This window comes from Myotis myotis, unplaced genomic scaffold, assembly GCF_014108235.1.
Source record: "Myotis myotis isolate mMyoMyo1 unplaced genomic scaffold, mMyoMyo1.p scaffold_m19_p_5, whole genome shotgun sequence".
NCBI lineage: Eukaryota > Metazoa > Chordata > Mammalia > Chiroptera > Vespertilionidae > Myotis > Myotis myotis.
Genome location: NW_023416357.1, coordinates 77690798 through 77713396, shown reverse-complemented (window position 1 = coordinate 77713396; position 22599 = coordinate 77690798). Strand labels below are relative to the sequence as shown.

The 22599-nt window shown below is 39.6% G+C and overlaps 1 protein-coding gene across 1 annotated transcript in view; it reads right to left on the bottom strand.

Annotated features, from left to right (window-relative positions):
• The window catches only part of MEGF10 (multiple EGF like domains 10), a 168762-nt gene that overhangs the window by 99832 nt on the left and 46331 nt on the right, over positions 1-22599 (bottom strand). Inside the window, exons 2-4 of the mRNA XM_036310750.1 lie at positions 20027-20159; positions 11377-11478; positions 11089-11189 (exon numbers count right to left, since the gene is read on the bottom strand). Of these exons, the coding sequence (XP_036166643.1) occupies positions 11089-11189; positions 11377-11478; positions 20027-20142 (319 nt within the window). The 5' untranslated portion in view covers positions 20143-20159. The remainder of the gene's footprint in view (positions 1-11088; positions 11190-11376; positions 11479-20026; positions 20160-22599) is intronic.

The following is a 22599-nucleotide window of genomic DNA, read 5'->3' as shown; positions in this document are numbered from 1 at the left end:
TAGGCCAATGGAACAAAATCAAGAGCCCAGAAATAAACCCTCAAATATATGCTCAACTAAAATTTGATGAAAGCACTAAGAATACTCAATAGAGAAAGGATAGTCTCTTCAATAAATGGTAATGGAAAACAAAATGATCACATGCAGAAGGATGAAATTGGACACCTATCTTATATTAGTCACAAAAATTAACTCAAAATGGATTAAAGATATAAAACCTAAAAACATAAAACTTTTAGAAGAAAACATAGGGGGAAAACTCATTGACATTAAACTTCACAGTGAATTTTTTTATACAACACCAAAATCACAAGCAGCAAAAGAAAAAAAAAAAAAAGTGGGACATCAAACTAACAACAAAAGAAACTATCAACAAAAAAATGTCAACCTGCTGAATGGGAGAAAATATTTCAAATCATCCATCCAAAATATATAAAAAGCTCATATACCTCATCAGCACAAAAAAAAACTAAAATGGGCAAAAGACCTGAATAGATATTTAAAAAACATACATATGGCCAACAGATACATGTAAAGGTTCTTGATATTACTAGTCATCAGAGAAATACAAATTAAAACCATAAGGTGTTATCATATCACACCTCTCCGAATAGCTATCAAGAGATAACAAGTGTTGGCGAGGATGTAGAGAAAAGGGAACCCTTGTGCACTGTTGGTACAAGGAAATGTAGTTGATACAACCACTATGGAAAACAGTATGGCAACGTCTCAGAAGATTAAAAATAGAAGTACCAGCAATTCTACTTCTGGGTATATATCCAAAGGAAAAGAAATTAGGATCTGTACTCCCATGTCCATTGTAGCAGTAGTAGTAATAGCCAAGATATGGAAACAACCTAAATGTCCTTTGCCCAATGAGTGGATAAAGAAAATGTGGTATGCAGGCATACCAAGGAGATACTGCGGATTCAGTTCCAGACCACTGCAATAAAGCAAGGCATGTGAACTTTTTGGTCTCCCAGTGCATAAAAAAGTTACGTTTACACTATTAAGGGTGCAATAGTTTTGTGTCTTAATAAAACAATGTGTACACCTTAATTAAAAATACTTTATTTCTAAAAAATGCTAACCATCATCTGAGCCTTTTTGCTGGGGGAGTGTTTTGTCTTGATGTTGATGTAAACACAATACTATATATAGAATGGAATATTATTCACCCATAAAAAAGAAGAAAGTCCTGCCATTTGTGACAATATCGATGGCCCTGGGGTCATTAGCCTAAGTGCAATGAGTTAGAGAAAAACGAATACTATATGATATCACTTAACATGTGGAATCTCAAAAAACTGAACTCATAGAAATAGAGGGTGGAATGGTGGTTACCAAGGCTAGGGGTTGGGAGGAGGCAAATGGGGAATGTTTGTCAAAGGGTACAAAGTTCCAGTTATAAGATGAATTAGTTCTGGGAAATCTAATATATAGCATGGCAACTTAATAATGCTATATTATATACTTGAAGTTGATAGGAGAGTTGATCTTAAATGTTCTCACCACAAAAAGGAAATGGTAATTATGTCAGGTGATTGAAGTGTCACTAACCCTATTGCAGTAATGGTAATCGTTTTGTAATATATTAGTGTATCAAATCATCACATTGTACCACTGTACACATTAAACTTATCCAACGGTATATGTCAGTTATATCTCAATAAAACTAAAAACAACAACAATAGCCCTAGCCGGCTTGGCTCAGTGGATAGAGCGTCAGCCTGAGGACTGAGGGGTCCCAGGTTCGATTCTGGCCAAAGGCACATGCCTGGGTTGCGGGCTCGATCCCCAGTGGGGGGCGTGCAGGAGGCAGCCAATCAATGATTCTCTCTCATCATTGATGTTTCTATCTCTCTCTCTCCTTCTCCCTTCCTCTCTGAAATCAATAAAAAAGAAATATATTTTAAAAAACAACAAAATTAATGATCCAAAGAGTCTCTGATAAAGTTAAATATTTATAATTGCCGTCTAAAGTTATATAAAAGCAAAGTAAATCCCTCAAAGCATTGTTTTTCAAATAAGTAGACTCTAAAGACTATTAGTTCCATCATGTTCTTGGGGGGAAGGAATGGGGGGTAGGGAGGGATTAGGAAACTCCATGGTCAAATAACTTTGAGTCATGCCTCTACTCCAAGCATGCTCAGAGCCTTTAACAGACTACCTTAAAGGGGATCCAGAAGAAGGCATTTCCCAGTCTTACTGGATAAATTCTGCAGGACAATTATTCAGTGGCTCACAACAGGGGCATGCAACTACCAGGCCCAAGTTTCTAGAAACCTATTCTCTCTGTATCAACAGATAGATTTCATTTGAGGTGGCACATTTCATTTTCTGTCCCTCAATTACATGCTAAATACAATAAATTAACTGAGTTATTTTTCATCTTAAACAAGTGCCATATCTTTAGACTTGCCATAACAGGCTCTGGCCCTCCAATGTGCCCAGCTGGCCTGGGAGGCCCTCCTTCAGATCATGATGCCTCCTGTGACCTTAACAGAGAAGGCTCTGTGGTGGTTCTCTTAGAGCTCTAGCTGATATCTTTCAAGAAAGCAAACAAACAATGCACACTTAGACCTTGAGATACCACTGAAGCTTAAGGAAAGAATAGTGTCCATGCAGTTTTGCTTCTATGAGTCCACGGGTCGTCCTCTCCCATTAGTATCTCTGTGTGTGGCCCAGAGGGATGTACAAGTTTTATGCTGCATTATCTGTAAAAGTTCGTACAGTTGTGCTATCCCAAACTAAAAAAACAAGTTCTGTCACCACCTGGTCATGTGAATGTTTTGTGGTTGGTCACTTAGATCAAAATGTGTTTTTGCCATAATTTTAAATGACTTTGCTCTAAAGGGATTTGAACCATTGTGCAATAAAAATTGCTTCTCAGTTCTGAGCTTTTATATTAGCTATTATCTATCTCTATAAGGAGACTGCATAAATTATTAGGCCTGTAAAAATGCTATCTGCCCTGCAAAGACTGCAGTTGCAGAAACTCATTTTCTAGAGATAAGGCAAGAATTTTCATTGTTTCCCTCAGCCCTCTCTCAAAGGGAACCTAAAGTCAGGCTTCCTTAAGCAAAAAAGAGTAGCAGATGTGATTTCCATTTGTTTAGACTGAGTCATGATTTCTGTCTGTTTATACTGAGGCTATCTTGAATTTATAGTGTTTTTAATTATTATTAACTTCATGGTTTCTATTTATAAAATCCTAACAATGAGCAGACATTGGCCATCAGTGAGGCAACAGAGGTTTTCTGCATTGTTTTCAGTGTCCTATCTTCCTTGCTAGCAGAGACCAATGACTAAAATTGGGAAGCAGAAGTTTAGGTTCCAATAGATGTGTGGGGGAAATTGAAATTTCTGCTGGTGCAGTGTGTAGACAAAGGGCCTTTCCCAGTATTTACTGGTAGGTTCCTCTGAACCATGTCGGGCTCCATAGTAACAGAATAGAGGGTCCCATGGAAACATGGAAAAATCCACTGCCACTGGCAGAAAGGGCATCAAGGGTACATACACTTAGGAACATACCATCTGATCGCTGTCAGTTCATGGCTCTTTGGCTAGCCTAAAAGGATTGTCTCACTTTTAGCTGCACTCAAAAGGGGCTGCGTAAAAGGGTCTACACCTAAGGTTGTTTGAAAATATTTAACAAGGTCACAACTTCATTATTAAACAAGCCTGTGAGACTCAAACACACCCAGAGCAGAGTGCTCAGGTTGCCTTCAACTTCAGAGAGGTGGTCCTCCTCTCCTAAACTCTCACCGTCCCCCAGAGCCCGGCTTGCCAACACAGCGCTCCCCAAATGCTGAATCTTCACAGCCCCATACGTGGCATCCTGTCGGCACTCTAGCTCTTTTCATCCTGAAACATCTGCCCCCAACTTTTTAGCAGCCAAAGACCAAAATGACATGATGCCTAAATAAAGAAGTAAAGGTATCCTTCCATGACCTCAAGTCAGAGAAACAAGTATCTGCTGCCCAGCTCTTCCCAAAAGCCTAGCCCATTTTGACCAATTTGCACACGTCTGAAATATCCTTCCTATCAGACCCTCCTATGGCTGACGCTGAGACAAATGTGGCTGTTGAATATCTTCTTGCATTCCCAAACAAAATTCCTGACAAAATAATCCTGGGGTAGCTTAGCAAATATTCCAGTTCACAAAGAGGAAGCTCATTTTCCTGGGGACCAGAGCAGGAACAGCACATAGGACCCCCAGTTAAAGGGAGAAGCTACGTGTAGCAGGAGGCTGTGGGCCAGGTGCATGACTTGGGAACCTCAGCTGATACCTCCATGACTCAAAGGTCCAAAATGCCATAGGATGCCAGACCGAGTCTAATACAGGGATGGCAATGTGAGCACTCAGGCTGTACCAAGACCAAGACAGGGATCACTAATGAGTCGCTCTGTTCTCTCAGCACAGACATGGCCTCAGAACCCTTCTAAACACAATGTTCCAGGTAGTCACTTCCAAGAGAAGGTACCCTCTCTCCCCAAAGGGAAACTGCTTGTTACCTTTGGTCCAATAATATTCCAAAACAAAAAGAAGAAATGGGGGAAATGTATGGGTCATATGGCAAATAGCCTAATGTGGCCCCCTAAAGTGCTACCTGTGTGGTAGATGTGTCTCCTGGAAGAAAAATAGTCCTGGGTAAGAGCTGCAGATGTCTCTAAGCCTTTAACCCACAATTTGGGTTTAAACCCCATTGCTTACTGAGCATGATATTCAAGCATGAGTAAAGTTTATCTGCCGGAATTATTTTTTATGTAAACACCAACCACAGTTCTAGCCCCTTATTTGCCTATAGCCAATTCAGTTTTTCATAAAGTTGGCCAAGCTAAAAATCAGCTGTGAATATTCATTCACTGCATGGTAATCAATTGTCACACTCATCTCTGCTAAGAACAGGAAATCATATACAGTTCCGTGTGTGGGAGTTAAGGCTTCTTATTTACGGTTCCCAAGTTCTCTTAACGAGTGCCAAAGACGTGCAGGGCACATCCATGGGAACTGATCTTCTCCTCAGAGCTGGCCTCCAAGGCAATTGAGCGGGTGACCCAGCCCCCAAACCTCTCCTGTGTCTTCCTTGCAAGCCACGCTGCCTGCAATGCCCCCATTCCAGCATTAATTTGAAGTTAGTATTTGACCTCTTGCATCAAACAAACATAGACTAGGAGTTGTCTACCACAAAGGAAACATTTGTCAGAATGTTCCCTTCCTTTGCAGTAGCACCCAGCGGGAGAGGGCGGCATCTGGGCAGAAGATGGAAGTAGGACTGGAGAAGGGACCCCTGGCCATGCTTTTTGTCCATTCATGATTCTGCTGCAAGCAGCCCGGCTTAAAATGATTTACTTCTCTCCGATCAGCCCAGGTGAAGCCAAGGACATTGGAGTGAGAATGTATGGTCAGCCCTGTCTTGGGATCAACCAATCCTTCCCACAGAGGGAGAGTTGCCACTTTCCACTCTGCTGCTGCTTTTCCTGTGAGCTTTTCCTAGGCCCATGAAACCAAACCTATAGGCAATCTCCACTTGCTAATAGGGTGGGTTCCAAAGATGTGTTTGGAAGTCAGTTTTGTGTATCTCCAAACACATTTTCTAGAATTCTAAGGTTGTAAATAATGGCTAGGCGCCCAGGGCAGCCTCCAATGCACATTTGCTACATAATTTACAGCTGTGATTTTCAAATGGTGTTCCACGGCACACTGATGTGCTGCAAGAATTTTTAAGCTGTGCAATACCTGACTATGTAGTCAGGGGCACTGACCTCTTTTCCCTTAGAGCAGCGGTTCTCAGCCTGTGGGTCGCGACCCCTTTAGCGGTCGAACGACCCTTTCACAGGGGTCGCCTAAGACCATCCTGCATATCACATATTTACATTATGATTCATAACAGTAGCAACATTACAGTTATGAAGTAGCAACGAAAATAATTTTATGGTTGGGTCACAACATGAGGAACTGTATTTAAAGGGCCAGAAGGTTGAGAACCACTGCCTTAGAGTGTCAAACAAAAAATGACAACAGCCAACACAACAATAGCCATCTGGTGTGAATGAATCAAAATTATACCTATTTTTTTGGTCATACCGGCAAAAAAACATATTTTTTGATGTGCCACAGAATTTTAGTAATTAGTTCCTTTGTGCCATGAGCTGAAAAAGATTGAATATTGTTGTGGAGATCATGAGAGTGGGTCTCAACTCCTTCCCATGGACCAGAGCATTCATGTTTCAGTTCAGACTGCCTACAGCTCCTCTGGCTGCCACCGGACCGGAGACTGTTCCTCTCTCCTCAGAGCTCATGGTAGGGGGTTGTGGAAAAAGACAGGAGGTTGCCCTGGCTCCAGGCCACCACTAGAGTTGAAAACAGTTGAACTCTTAGGAAAGGAGACCTGTGGAACTCTGGGGTGAGGAGAGAATGAATCCCCATGATGTTGGTGAGTGTAACGGGCTTCAAAGAGCCTGGGCCTTCTGCTGACTCTCCCTGACATGTGTTATTCAAGTCCCAGTCTCAAACTGTCTCCTTTACCAGCCCTGAAATCAGCCAGTTTCTCTCTCCACTGCCACCTGTTGTTTCTAATCAGCATTTCTGTGGCTCTCTGAGAAACTAATCAGTCTCACTTCATCCCCCAGCCTGTTCCTGTCACTGAAAGGAAAACACAAATGGCACTGGGAAATAATGTCTTAAATCTCAGTGATAGAAGATACAGCGTCTAAGACAGACAATGGTCACAGTATGTTCCATCGAGGTAGTAATCAAGGACCGTGTTTTCTGGCATTTAAAAAACTTCAGAAAATACAAAGAAATATTATGTAGCCCTAAAAAAGAAGTCCTGTCAAAATGCTGCAACATGGATGAGGTTGTTGAGGATATTATACTAAGTTTGTCATTAAAGGACAAATACCATATGATTTCTACAGTAGTCAAAACTGCAATATGCAATAGCTGAAGTAGTCAAATCCTCAAAACAGAAAGTAGAAGTAAATGGCTACAGGGAAGGTAGGGGGGCTTTCAGTTTTGAAAGACGAAAAAGTTCTAGAGCTCTATTGCACAACAATGTGAATATACTTAATACCACTAAAAAATTATTAAGATGGGCCCTGGCTGGGTAGCTCAGTCAGTTAGAGCATCATTTCGATACCCTAAGGTTGCAGGTTTAATCTCAGTCAGGGCACATACAAGGAGCAGCCAATGAATGCATAAATAAGTGGAACAACAAATCAATCTTTCTCACTCTCTCTCTCTCTCTTTCTCTCTCTCTCTCTCTCTCAATCAAATTAATAATTTAAAAAAGTTTTAATGATTAAGATAGTAAATTTGATGTTATGTATTTTTTACTATAATCTAAAAATAAATGAATAAATAACTTCACAAACAGAAGAGACCACAAAAATTTAGTGTGGTGATTGCCAAGGAGAGGGGGAGGTGGAGGAAGGTAGTGGAGGGTATAGGGGGGATAAATGGTGATGGAAGGAGACTTGACTTGGGGTGGTGAACATACAATACAGTGTACAGGTGATATGCTGTGGAATTGTGCACATGAAACCTGTATAATTTTGTTAACCTGTGTCACCCAATAAATTCAATAGAAAAGGGGAAAAAAGTGAACCAAAAAACATGATATGCCAAAATTATTGGCTTAGAAGTTAATCATCTTTTAGTCTTGTGAATATTTTAATTTTAACATAGAAATGTGTAAGAGAATCAAAATATATAGTGTTTATAATTTTAGATTTTAAAATATATTTGTAATATTTAAAAGAATATATGGCCTATTAGAATAAGAGAGCAGTCTTCTAATTTCACTTTTTCAATGTGTAATGCAATAATTGATTAGAAATGTTATTTTAAAGTTGAAATCTTAAAATAGAATATTACAACATTTAAAATAACTTAAGATTTCACGTTATCAACAAGTTGAACTTATTATATTTACAAAAAGTACTTAAGTAAATAGGACAATTTGCCAGCCTGGAAGCTGGATTAGATAAAAATTAAATTTATTAAATATACAAATTCCATTTTTAAAACTTGATGGTGTTTATACTTGTAAAACATTAGTCAAAGGCCCCTTAATGTGTTTTTAGAATTTGTTAGACCAATAAATGAAACAACTGTAAGCTAAATTTAGCTTTAGAAACAATGAGGTTTTGGATTTATAACTTCAGTAAGTCAATAATTAATTATTAACACTAATAAAAAAAACAGAAAGAGAAATTAAGAAAGATTTCATTTACAACTGCATCAAAAAGAATAAAATACCTAAAAATAAATGAACCAAGGAGGTGAAACATCTGTACCCTGAAAACTATTAAGACACTAATGAAAGAAATGGAAGAAGACACAAATAAATGAAAAAATATTCCATGATCTGAATTGGAAGAACTAATATTGTATAAATTTCCATACTACCCAAAGCTATATTCAGATTCAATGCAATCCATTAAAATTCCAATGGCATTTTTCACAGAAATAGAACACACAATCCTAAAATTTGTGTGACCCATAAATGAACACTAATAACCAAAGCAGTCTTGAGAAAGAACAAAGATGACGGCATCACACTTCCTGATTTCAAACTATATTACAAAGCTATGGCAATCAAAGCAGAATGATACTAGCATAAAAGCAGACACATAGATCAATGGAACAGAATACAGAGCCCAGAAATAAATCCATGCATATATGATCTCCAATAAACAGTGTTGGGAAAACTGGACAGTCACATTCATAAAATAAAACTTGATCTCTATCTTACACCATACACAAAAATCAACTCAAAATGGATTAACAACCTGAATGTAAGACCTGAAATCATAAGTCTTCTAGAGCAGCAGTTCTCAACCTGTGGGTCGTGACCCCTTTGGTGGTCGAATGACCCTTTCACAGGGGTCGCCTAAGACCATCCTGCATATCAGATATTTACATTATGATTCATAACAGTAGCAACATTACAGTTATGAAGTAGCAACGAAAATAATTTTATGGTTGGGTCACAACATGAGGAACTGTATTTAAAGGGCCAGAAGGTTGAGAACCACTGTTCTAGAGGCAAACATGTGGTAAGCTCCTTGACATCAGTCTTGGTACCAACATAATGTCACCCCAAAGCCTCTGAGGATGGCCAGCGGGGCCAGCCAGGCCTCTCCACTATCCACTCTGTGTGCACTCAGTGCTGTCCTTTGAAAAGTCCTATCAGCCTGGACCAGAGATATCAGCTCATGCTTATTCTCTAAAATGTTTCATTATTCAGCAGCATTTTTAATCAAAGGCATGCAAATTAAGAAGAAAATTAGCAAAAAAGAAAAATGGCACAAGGTATAAACAAAAAAGCATTCTCATATACTGCTGGTGGGAGTATAAATTGAAAACATACCAAATACCTCTGACTTCTAGGAATTTATCCTTACCTATTAATTAAAGATATGAACGAAGACTTAACTACAATAATGTCTTCTAGAGCAAGTCAGTTCATAACAGGTAAAACTTAGAAATCACACATATCCAATAGTTGAAGTTGGTTAAATAAATATTTACAATGCAATAACACTGACATTTACAATATGTTACAGAAGTACATTTATTGACCAGGAAAGGCATTCACAATGTGCTTTTATTTTCTTCTTTTTGTTTAGTTACATTTTCTAACTTTTTTCAATGAACATTTATTATCCTATATAGTGTTGGCTTTGAATAAAATCCAGGGGTTGGAAGGAAGAGAACACATACACTGATCCAAGCTGTGTGTGTGTGTGTGTGTGTGTGTGTGTGTGTGTGTGTGCGTGTGTGTGTGTATTACATGCCATTGAGTTGTCTTCAGTTCCTGGCAACTCTATGAATGAGTGTTGTCCATGTGCTATTCTGAACAGCCCTGCTCAGCTCCTGTAGATTCATGCTATGGCATCTTTTATGAAGTCAGTACATATCATATTTGTTTTCCTTTTTTCCTGCTGCCTTCTCTTTCAAAGGAGCCTCAGAGAGGTATTAGTGGCTTATCTGAGGTCACCCAGCTGAGTGGTACTATCACCCGGCACTGCAGATTCTTAAGTCCAGATGTGTCTGATCATTCCTAGTGCCTTCAGATTAGAGCAGAACCTTCTCTCTCTCTCTGCTACTCAACACCAGTGTCTCAGCTCAGAAAGCAAAGGTGCCCTCCAGCTGTGTGGTGACCCAAAATATTTGAATAAAATTGTTTTTAAAATCTCTCTTCTGCATGTCCTATGCACAATGGTAAGAAACCTCAACTGTAAACTGCATGTCGTGTCATAGTCTAGGATTTTCTAAAGTGTATCATCAAATAACAAACTTCTCTCAAGACATCTCAGAATGAATTGGTGAGATGGGGAGGGGAGGGAAGAGAGAAAATGATGATAAAAAAAGATCTACTTTGTGACCCAGGCTTATAGTCACTTCTTACTGTGAAAGCTCCTCTACTTTTAATAAACCTCATCATTCTCTTCACCAGCAAAAAACATGTTGGCCTCTCAGAAGTTGACTCAGGACCCTGGTCAGCTGCTGTGGGAAAGTTTTGTCTCTGTTCTCTTCTGTGACCTAAATCTAATAACTCCTTGACCCATTTCCAAAGAGACATGTACTGAAAACGGTGATTAACATTACTGTATCTGGCCTTGAAGCATCTATCTATAGCAGGGGTCCTCAAACTACGGCCCGCGGGCCACATGCAAATACAAATATTGTATTTGTTCCCGTTTTGTTTTTTTACTTCAAAATAAGATATGTGCAGTGTGCATAGGAATTTATTCATAGTTTTTTTTAAACTATAGTCCGGCCCTCCAACGGTCTGAGGGACAGTGAACTGGCCCCCTGTTTAAAAAGTTTGAGGACCCCTGATCTATAGCATCTATTTTCTTCTTGAGGGACATTCATTTGGAGATATCTAATAGGACAGAGGGACAGAGTAAATGTTTCCCTCCTTACACAGACCAAGGAAGCAGCAGCCGAAAGTGAAAGGGAATGAGTCACAGTGCCCTATCTCCCCAGGCCTCCATCTCTGCTGCCATGAACAGCGGCAAGCCAGCACTGGGAAAATAAGCAAACCTCATAGAAGTGAAAGTCTTACTTACGGACACACATTTCCCTGCTTTCATAAAATCCAGGACAACACTGTGATTTGCGCCTATACATAGTTTTCTCCCCATGTCGATAGGCTGTCCGATAACTGATTCTACATAGAGGGAAAAAGCACACTGTTACCTCTTTTGACCTGATATTTGATTAGAAATAAATAATTTATACTTCCATACAAAGAGTTATTAAATAGAATAAAGGTATTAAAAGCAAAGTATTTAATGACTGTTATCAAATTCCTTCCCAGTTAGCCAAACTCGCAAATATATCCAAGCTTTCATTACCTGTGCCGTGTACACTTAAACCAGTTCAGAATGTCAGTGCAGCTGGTGTAGTAAATTTGGTCAAAGGGATGTGGGTACGACTCTTGCACAGTTACTGAGTAGCTGAAGAGAAGAGGAAACATAAAGAATCAATAGTTCTCTTTCTTACATTAATTATGTACTATGTAAAAAACCAAACAAACATGCAACCATAGGCTAAATTAGCTCCATTCGCAATTCCATACTGACTTAGATTCTCCATGTTTTTACAGGTTTTTATTTGAACCAGAACCAAAATTAAAAATATATTTAAAAGACAAGACTTCATGCTATAAATTTCAAAAGAAAGTCTCTTTTAGTATTCACTATAAATTCTTATATTCCTAAATTTAAAAATATATCACCATATTTTTTTCTGTGTTTCATTCCATCCCCTCACCCCACAGGTCCAGGGATAACCAAAACCTTTCACAATAAAAGTTTTCAATCGAAGTCTGCATGTAGATAATAAAGGTAATCGGCAAAGAGACAGTTTGGGTATTTATAACAGTACATTTTGCTATTGACTCTGGAATATCAGGAAGAGCATATTTCCTGGATTGAAACTTGGAATAATTTGCTTCTGTGTGCCTGCCCCACTTCTCAGACAGTGGAAGAATATATACAGCCTCTAAATAAAAACTACAAAGAAGTCTCTAAAACCAGTAAAAATATGGCTGAGACAATTAGCCTAAAATAATCATCCAGAACTGTTGCTATTTAGGCAGCCTGTTTTCCAATACATTTTCACTAACAACTTCCAATTAAAGGAAAAGCATGCAGTCCTATGGGCCTAAGAATGTGGATGGAAAACACCCATGAAATATGAAGAACTTCCAGTGTTCAGTCCCATACTTCATTTTAAAGGAGCTTTGAATTCCTGCCTACAGGAAAATCTAAAGAATCCTCCTTTCCATACAGTTTATTTTCTTTTAACATTCTCTTAAAGATTTCCACTACAATCTTTAGTTCACACTAACAAACAAAATGAGCTGAAATCACGAACTCAATCGCCCAAGTTCATTAAAAGATACTATCAACTGGAGAAGATACAGAAAAAACAAGGTCAAAATTTCAGCACAAAAAATTTAGATTAGATATAGAGCAGAACCTCCTAGTTTGAAAAGCTGTGTGGTGCAGGCCCCACCAACAGTGGCCTTTCTTTCCCCAGCTGGTCTGTCAGTTTCTATGTACTTAGGCTTTCAATAGACACCCATGAAATAATCATACTATTCATACTTTGTGTTCATTCTTTGGGACATTGCAACTTGATTTCTAGGCAAATTTAGGGTTCCTCCTCAAATCTTTGGCAGCTGCCATAGGCCTATGAACAGCTCACTGGATGAGAAGCCAGTGTGATGGTTCCAATCTGACACTGGGAAACTGGGTGGCCTTCAGCAAATAACCCCACTTCCCTGGGTTTTGATGTTCACATCTTAAAACCATGAGGTCAGGCATGTGCCGGGAGCCGGTCCATGCTTGCTGTTTCAAGGGACCTGGCATATATGGCATACTGTTCTTAATATGTTTGCTCACCTTCTTGGCACTATGTGTTTTAACCAAGGTCTCTGAGAAAGGGTGTTTCCCCAGGTAGGGATTTTCCCCTGAAGTTAGGGAGGGAATAAAACCTCTTAACTAAGTGCCAGGCGGGTAATTAATCACTTTAACTATGAACAATCATGCTTAAGCTACATAATCTTTACTCCCTGGAATGGAGATAATAAACGCCCTAACCTTTGTAATAGAGATTGATAGGATTGAATCAACTGGTATAAATACAGATGTAATAAGACAGCAAGACTCAGAACTTAGAATACAGAGCTTAGAACACAGAACTAAGAAGACAGAACCTACACAGGAAGAAGAAGACAGAACCAGGAAGCACAGAACCTACACAGAACATTCTCTAGAGACAGAAGAACTTCGCTGGAGAGAACATGGCAAAAGATCCTGGACAGAAACTGGCCTCAGAACCTAGAGACAGAACCTAGTGAGAGAACATGGCAAAAGATCCTGGACTGGACCTGACTACAGAAATTGGCAAGAGAACCTGACTAGAACCTGGTAACTGAACCTGGCTGGAGAACCTGGACAGAACCTGGCTGGAGAACCTAGCGAGGGAACATGGCTACAGAACCTGGCTGGAGAACCTGGAGAACCTAGCAAGAGAACATGGACACAGAACCTGGCTGGAGATCCTAAGCAGAACTTCGCTGGAGATCCAGACCAGAACTTGGCTGGAGATCCTGGCTAGAGATCCTGGCTAGGCTGCTGATCAACTGAACGCTGTCTCTGTGTCATTCCTTCTTCGCCGACTCGGACTACGCCTTTGGGAACCCCTGGACCTGCTGGGGTTGGACCCCGGCAGGCATGGCCTGAAGATCCCTTCCCACATGGCATTCTGAGCTTCTAACACATTTTAGATGACTATTTCCTTTTACTCAAGTTGATGACACCTGATGTTACCTTCAAGAACAGGTTCGGAGGAGATTACAGTGTGCAGTGACCTACATCTGCAATGTAACTCCTTTTGGGTAAAGCAAGAGACCTCCGTTAAACTATAAATGTTCTTAGAATGAAATTTCACATTAAGCTATTGATATTTTCTTCAGACCCCTAGCAGTGTCCTGAGGTTCAGATAGATGCAGACTCTGAGACTTCTTGCCAGCTTTTTGTCCTTCCTATCCAGCTGCTTGTAAATAGCTAAATTTTGAGGCCTGCTGCATTGTTTCTCCATTCCACTGCAAGTGAGGAGCAAAGTGAGTGAACGCCCCCTGTATGGGCTGTTGTACAGGTGCAGTGCTACATTGTCCGTGGGCAAAGCAGAGCAGCTTTCCATGGGTGCTGCAGTAATAAAAAAGAAACCACTCTAAATTAATGCCAGTTGGGGGTGGGGGGTGGGGGGATCATTCTATTGGGCTCTACCGTATTTATTTAGCTATTTAGCTTAGCTAAATTAGTTTGCTGGAACTAGACCTGATGCAGTTTTCCTAAAATTTCCAAGGGCATGGTATGTTGTTAAGGTCTGAATGCCTTCGAGCAAACGTCAACAAACAATCCTGGCCAAATACCTCCCATTTGATGTGGCCTGGAGAACTGATGCCACAAGCAAACATGAAAAATATTTCCACTAATGTCTAGTGGCCTAGAAGAGTGCTTACACCAGAGGAAATGTGCAAGTACAGGAATTTCCTCTTCTTGCCACTTGCTGCTCTCCAATAATATACGTCCGCAGGATGCCTCTCTGGTTTGAGGATATAAAAAAGCTCTTCTCTATAAAAGGGAAATCAAGCCTTTTAGGATTCCAATTCAATAAATACTTATTGAGCCAATTCTATGCAATTCCTGGTCTCAAAGAGCCCTCAGGAAAGTCCAGTCTGTAAATACTAAAAATAATGGGATACAGCTTTAATGGAGACATGTAGGCAGTTTGGGGTAAAAAGGACTATAAAATTCACTTGAGTATTTCCCTTTGATCTTGATTCTTTGCATTAAAGTTATTCAGAGGCTCACACTCAATTCATAACTAACTGAATATGAATTACAATTTGGCCAGAAACTGAGGCTCCCACTTAAGTTTACAGAAGAAGGATTTTAAATTTTGTTGACCCAAATTTATTGTCCCTTCTGTTGTTGTTTTTTAATATACATTTTTTTCTTTTCTACACAATCTTTCTTTTTTCTTTTTTAATAGTATTATAGTCACACTACAAAATTTGGAAAATAAGTTTTAAGAAAGAGAGAGGAAAGAATTCCATAACTCTTCCATCACAATCAATAGCATTTTACTGTACTTCTCTTGTCTCTAGGGGTTTCTAGTTTTAGTTTAGTGTATTTTCTGTTCATATTCTTATAGTCATGCTATGCACCTGAGTTTGAACCTATTTTTTAAACTTAAGAGTATGTGTGTGTGCATATGTCATAAGGATTTTCCATGTCAGTAAATAGTCTTCAAATTCTGACTGCCAAATACTGCCTAAGTGCCTACACCAAATGTACTCAATACCCATCTACTGTTATTCAACCAAGTTGTCACTTTTCCAGGGGCCACTTTCTGGAAGCTGTGTCCTGGTACCATGAAGGGAAATGTCCCTGATCACTGGCCCGCCTCCTCCGGTCTTTATCACTGCTTCTCTGGCCAATACCTAGGCTGCTGTTGGAACTTCAACAGCACCTCTGCTAACAGTCCACACTTTCACATTCAGGAGCAGCTGCCCTAAAAGTCGCAGAGTAGGATGGTCTAGTCCAGTGATGGCGAACCTTTTGAGCTCGGCGTGTCAGCATTTTGAAAAACCCTAACTTAACTCTGGTGCCGTGTCACATATAGAAAATTTTTGATATTTGCAACCATAGTAAAACAAAGATTTATATTTTTGATATGTATTTTATATATTTAAATGCCATTTAACAAAGAAAAATCAACCAAAAAAAATGAGTTCACGTGTCACCTCTGACACACGTGTCATAGGTTCGCCATCACTGGTCTAGTCCAGCTATTTTCAAGTGGTGAGCTGCAAGAATGTTTAAAACATGTAATACCTGACTACTTAGTCAGGGGCACTGACCTCTTTTCCCTTCCAATAATTCTCAACCTTCCTAATGCCCAACCCTTTAATACAGTTCCTCATGTTGTGGTAACCCCCAACTGTAAAATTACTTTCGTTGCTCCTTCATAACTGTAATTTTGCTACTGTTATGAATTGTAATGTAAATATCTGATATGCAGGATGTATTTTCATTGTTTGTGACCCACAGGTTGAGAACCGCTACTTAGACTGTCAAGTAAAACAATGACAACAGCCAATACAACAATAGCCACTGGTGTGAATGAATCAAAATTATACCTTTTTTTTTTTTGTATCAGCAAAAGATGTATCTTTTGGTGTGCTGCAGAATTTTAGTAATTAGTTTATGTGCCATGAGATGAAAAGGTTGAAGATTGTTGATCTAGTCCAATCTCGTTTTCATCACAAATGAGCTCCCAGTGCTAGTGGGTATTTTAGACTGAGCACTAACATCTCGACCCCCAGACACTTCCTGCCCCTCTGTCTCCTTTCAAATGTCACTAGAACATCTAAAGCTTGTAAAGCAGAGAGTGAGGGGCAAATTGTGGTATGAACGGAATCTGATCTCAATCCTGCACTATTTTAAGCATCCAGATGCAAAAGCCTTTATCTCCTGCTTGTTTGTTTAACCTTCTCAACACACTGAAAACATATCATCTCTGTGATTTTAACCTATTAAGTATTATCCGGGGAGAAACCCCAGCAAGATTTACTTTAAGGTGAAAGAACTCGGGGGAAATAAACCATCACCACTTGGACACATTCCAAAGTGGTTAATTACATTTTATCTGCTTAAGTTATCTTGTTACTGAAATCAGATATGATAATAATCATCATTTCTTATCTCTACTTGTTTTGGATTGCTGCTTCAATTACTACCAGTTCTGTGTTCCACCCCCAACGGGTTCATTGGGCAAAGAACAGCTTCTCTTCATTTGTGCCTTCCTTAGGAGCAACCCCAATAGAGGGAAGAACTTAGACTCACAGAACAGAAAGAGAGGATGGGGAGAAGGAACAGGTGATTCTTGGAATTACTCATGTTCCAAAAGGATGCTGTGCAGAATTCCTTTGATAACATATACTCCTTGTGTGTTTTAAATTATTTAATTTTTCTTAATTTCATTTTAAGTACAACTTCTGAGAATCAGCATTGCTGCATTAAAATTAGGCATACTTTTATTTGAAAATAAATCATTTCTAGGTCTGGGGTGGGGCTCGAGACCCCACATTTCCCACAAGCTCCAAGGTGATGCTCAGGCTGCAACTCTGCAGACCACACTCGGAGAAGCAAGCCTCCAGGTGATTCCACGGCTCCGAACCATCGGGTACAGGTGGGTGTTAGTGTAAGGAAAGCCCGCAATGAGTCCTCTTCAGCCCTACTACTAAGACTTTTGTTTCTATCTAATCATCCTCTCCCCTTTTCCATTCAAGCCCATTTTAGTTTTTGAAAATATACAAGAACCTGTCACCTGCACCTTTACTTGATCATTTTAATTTATCCTCCATTCTCCATGCTTCTCAAAGTAATTCCACTTTCCTTTTCCTTTCTTCAAAGAATCATTACTAGCTTTGTAACAGGATATCTATCAATAAGAAGATTATAGCTGTCAATCCGTCTTTCTAGCAGTTCATTTAATATAGAAAAAAGAGAGTCAGGAAAAAATCGCCATCATTTCCCAATTTTTTCATGCTCAACTTCCCGATCCATTAGTGACCATGTTAGCGGTTATTCTAATTACTTGTGCAACAGTGGAAGTATATTGCATTTAAAAATGAATGTGCCCCTTGTCTTTCTGCCTCTCTCTCTCCTCCCTCCCAATTGATGTTCATTATTAGTCATCTCCCATCAGAAGGTGAAAGCTCCTTCGACAATTATTAATTGAAGGCAGTGTTTTAGACACTTGGGATCATCTGTGGTGAATAAAACAATGCAAGTTAGTGTTGGCAAATTTGGTCAGATACTGAGCAAGGAATCAGGACAAAATGTGTACATTTGAGTGGGTGCTGGGCTATTTGAAGTCTTGGATTCTTTTCTCTTGATAGTCTTTCCCTTGGAGCACTCGTCTGTTCACATTTCATCATGCTCCCACACCCACATTCCCACACACTTCCAGGCCCATATTTCAAATTGATCTTATGAACACAACAGAGCAAACCACGTGAGTCCCTTCCCTCTCAAGTCAGCTCTCTTCCTTTTATCTTTCCACATGTGCAATGACACCGCCACTCCTACACAGCAGGTTCGAAACCTCAGCCTTTTCTGCTTCCTTCACATCCTATAGTCAATGTTTTACCAAGACCTGATGATTTTTATTTCATGGTATCTTACAACTTTGTTCTTCCTCCCATTCCAAAGCTATTATCCTCCAAGAAGTTCAACCACAAGTGGACTCTCCCTTTTCTAAATTTGAGATGTATTTTTATTACTTTAATAAATATTATATACTTTGTTAGTGAAATGTTTTATGAAACGGGCTGTAACGATTATAAAGATGATACACAGGTCCCTCCTCTTACATTCTGTATGATATAGTTAATATCACAAACAAAAGAACTTTATTACATATACATATTTCCTCTACAGCTTAAAGTTTCATAGTGATATATAGCTCTATTGATAGATAAGGGAAATATATTTTTGTTATCTTGATTGCAATACTGCCAATGGAGGTGGGAACGAGCCCTCACTGAAAAATAATGCTGTGAGTGAGGAGCCAGTGTGCCCTAGAAAAGCAGAGCTGCTACGCTGGACAGGCTCTGTGCTTTGTGCATCCTACCAGTCAGTGGGTGATTAGAGTGTGTGCTCTGTGGGGGAGTAATCACGGTGCTAATGGTGACAGCAAAAAGGAGACCAAAAAGCTTATGTCAATGCACTTACAGATAATAAAACACATATTACTCTCTAGTACTTGACACCTCCTGTTTGTCTGAAAAACTTGCATTTGCAATGTTATTTCTGGATAAAGAATCTTTCTTAGCCATGCAAGTAGCACATCAGAGCTCAGGAGACTGCATATGATTGTACTGCACTTTCACATGGCTTGTGCTAATTTTGTGTTCCGAAAGGGACCATAAGATCCCCGAGAACAGCCAATTGTTTTGTACTTCCTCTGTATTTCCTACTGCACATTGCCCAGATCTGGACACGACATCATCTGCTCTCATATAATCTATTCAGTCTTGTCCTCCTCCAGAACTGTAATGACTCGAGCCTTTTTAAAATATATTTTTTTATTTTTTAAATATATGTTTATTTATTTCAAAGAGGAAAGAGAGGGAGAGATAGAAACATCAATGATGAGAGAGCATCATTGATCAGCTGCCTCATGCATGTCCCCCACTGTGGATCGAGCCTGCAACCCGGGCATGCAGGGCATGCACCCTGACTGGGAATCAAACCGTGAGCTCGATGCTCAATGACTGAGCCATGCCAGCAGGGATGTACTGACCATAATCTTGCTGGGCACAGCCCCTAGAGGTCTGCATGGCACTGGCGTCAGGCCACCTTCCATTCCTAGAACCCCTCCCAATCACTGCCACCCACTCATGTCAGCTCTTCAGAAACATCTTAGGTAACACCACCTCCAGGTAGCTTTACCAGTGTCCCCAGAAAGTATGTCTCCCTTTTAGGCCACCTATAGCACAATTTTTTTTTTGCCATACATTTCAAGTACATTATTATACACTGTCTTCCACTGCTCATTCATTGGTTCCCATACAGAAGTCCAACTCCCCCAACTTATTGTAAATAAAGTCAGAGCAGGGACATGATCTTAGGGAGTTCATTTTAATTGAACGATTAATGTAACGTTTTCCCTGACTCTTACAATCTTATAATCGCACCTGTGTAAGAATCAATATATCGAGGTTTTTTTTCACATTATATATATTCTATAAGACCAAGATGAATAATACTTTCTGATTTATTAGCTACAACTAATGATTTTTACACAAAAGTAACTTTACAATCTCTTGTCAAATTCTAACTTTATATATCAGACTGAGGATGACAGTATATAAAGAAATGTATCAGAAATTATTTCTAAGATTACTTTCAGAGCTATTACCTTTCCCAGTGGCTACACACATTAGGGTCTTCAAGATTGAGAGGTGATGCTGTCTTTATCCAGTGGCATAATAATAAACAGAGAAATCCCAGGTATGTGTTCAAAGAAATAACCATTTTTTCTGATGAACACCCTAGAAGGAAAAAAAAATCCAAATTAGAGATGCATTAGAATGACCCAAACAGAATTCCTTTCAGAACAGCAGCCATTTGGGACCAGTTGTCACCAGGGCTGAAACATGCATAACAATCATGTATTCAAATAAATGGGCCATCAGATTTCATGGTCCAGGAGAGAGAGGTGTTTCTTATGTGGTGCAGGGTGGCCACTGTTTTGTAAATTACTATAATGTGCAAATCATCATTAATTGCCACCACAACAAAAGCCCTTCTCATCCATGCCAACTAACATTAAAGGAATCTACCAGAACAACTCAAAGCAACACGGGCTTCCAGGCTCTCTCATCAGGCATATTTCCCTTCTGGAAGAAGAAGGCTCACAGTGGAATCTGGCCTCATTGGTCCCAGAGCATAAATTATGAAACAGAAGCTTCATTGACTCAAGAGAGAAGCACCTTAGGCTCAAACTGAGATTCATTCAATGTGCACTGAATACTCTATCCCAGGCACTGTGCAAAACTGGACGTAAAGCACAGATCTAGTTCCTGTCCCTGCCCTTTAAGATACTTGTAATTTAGTAATTATGACATATATTTTGTATATTTAGTGCTTCAGTTTCCCTACCTGCTGCATAGAAACAAAACTAGTTATTTGACAGCTATTTCTGTAAACCAGCTATTTCTACATAGGTGTGCAAAAAATAGCGTAAAACTGTTTGGAAGTCAGTGTTAGAGAAAATGAACCTGGTATTACTGAGAGGAAGAGACCACAATAGAAAAACAAATAGCAACATGGTGCATTTGTAAAACAGGGCAGCAAAAGGGATAGGAGAGGGAGGAGAACATTCCAAGCAGAGGAAACTGAAGATGAGGGAGGGCCGGGCACTTAGGAGGCTCAACTCAATTCAGTGGGAAAAAGAGACAGCGGGCATATCATGAGTTATACAGGCCACTGCAAAATTTGTGAACTTCATCCAAGGATAAGGGAGACCTCGGACAGGGTGCAGTGACACCAGATAGATCATTCTGGCTGCAGGGGAGAGTGACCTGAAGGAGGAGACTCTTAGAGGGAGATCAGGTAAGACATGACTTGGGGTGAACGAAGGAAACAACATTGGAGTTGCAGGGAACTGGGACATTTTTAGGAAGTAGAACCCACAGGACTTGGTGACTGAATGTGAGAGTAAGAGAGAGAGAAGGGACTTCTGGTATAGCCCCTTGTGGGGAGGTGGGCCCTCACTGAGATGGGAAGCACAGAAGCCCTCCCCCTCTGGAGGATAAACCTTAAGTTCAGTTTTAAATATGTCATTTGAGGTTCCTATGAGATATTCAAATGAAGTCACCCACAGGCATTTATTGAATGCTTACTATGTGTGAGGTCAGCTCCAGGGTGTAACATTGTAATGGTATGTGCGTGGAAATGATACCATCTCTCACCTCCAGGGACTCAGCATTTAGTAAGAAGGAAAAGTTTGTTATACTATGTAAAATTATCCTATATAATAAAAGCCTAATATGCAAATCAACCAAACAGCAGAACGACTGGTGGAATGACTGGTCGTTATGACACGCACTGACCACCAGGGGGCAGATGCTAAATGCAGGAGCTGCCCCCAGCCAAAGGCCCCAGGCTAGCCAAGGCGGGTTCCAGCTGGGGGGGGTGGGGAAGGGGCCCTGATCGCCCTGCCAGTCCCCCCACAGATCGGCCCTGATTGCCGGCCAGGCCTAGAGACCCTACCCGTGCACAAATTCTGTGCCTCTAGTTTTATATAATCATTACGCAGATAGACTTGAAATAGAAATCGCTGGTCCATTTACCAATTTAAAATAAGCAATAACTAATTAAACTAAGTAAATAATTAATTAAAATTAACCTGTCTATTGGTAAACTAGTGAAACTAGCAACAACAGGCCAGATTATATGACCCATGCAGTTATTTTCCGGGTGAGGGCTGGCATTTTGAGATGTTATACTAACTTTCCACACCATGAAGTTACCAGTTTTTAGTACTTGGGACCCAAGTGTATTGAATAATAACTTTGTGATTTAAAAAAATTATCTTAAAACAAACACATAAACAACAATATCAACAAAAACCTAACGTTAAGAAACAGTTTATCCTTCAAATTCAAAGGGAATAGATCAAATGAAGAAGTATTAAATTATTCAAAAACAGGACTGTTTATAAGGACAAGTACATCAGGTACATTATGACAAGTTATCTATATCTAACCCCCAGGCCCCAAAGATTAAAACCAAAGAAAATGTTTGATTGGAAAAAAGAAAAACTATATCATTAATTTGTAGAATAATTAAAAGATGGCGCAAGCCACTGGGAGAGGTTATGAACTTTTAAAAGGGGATTTCAGTCCTCATGAAATAATTCCAACATTTAAAGCATTTAAAGCAAAATACGGCTTATAAATTGATTCAAATTATTGACATATCTCACAG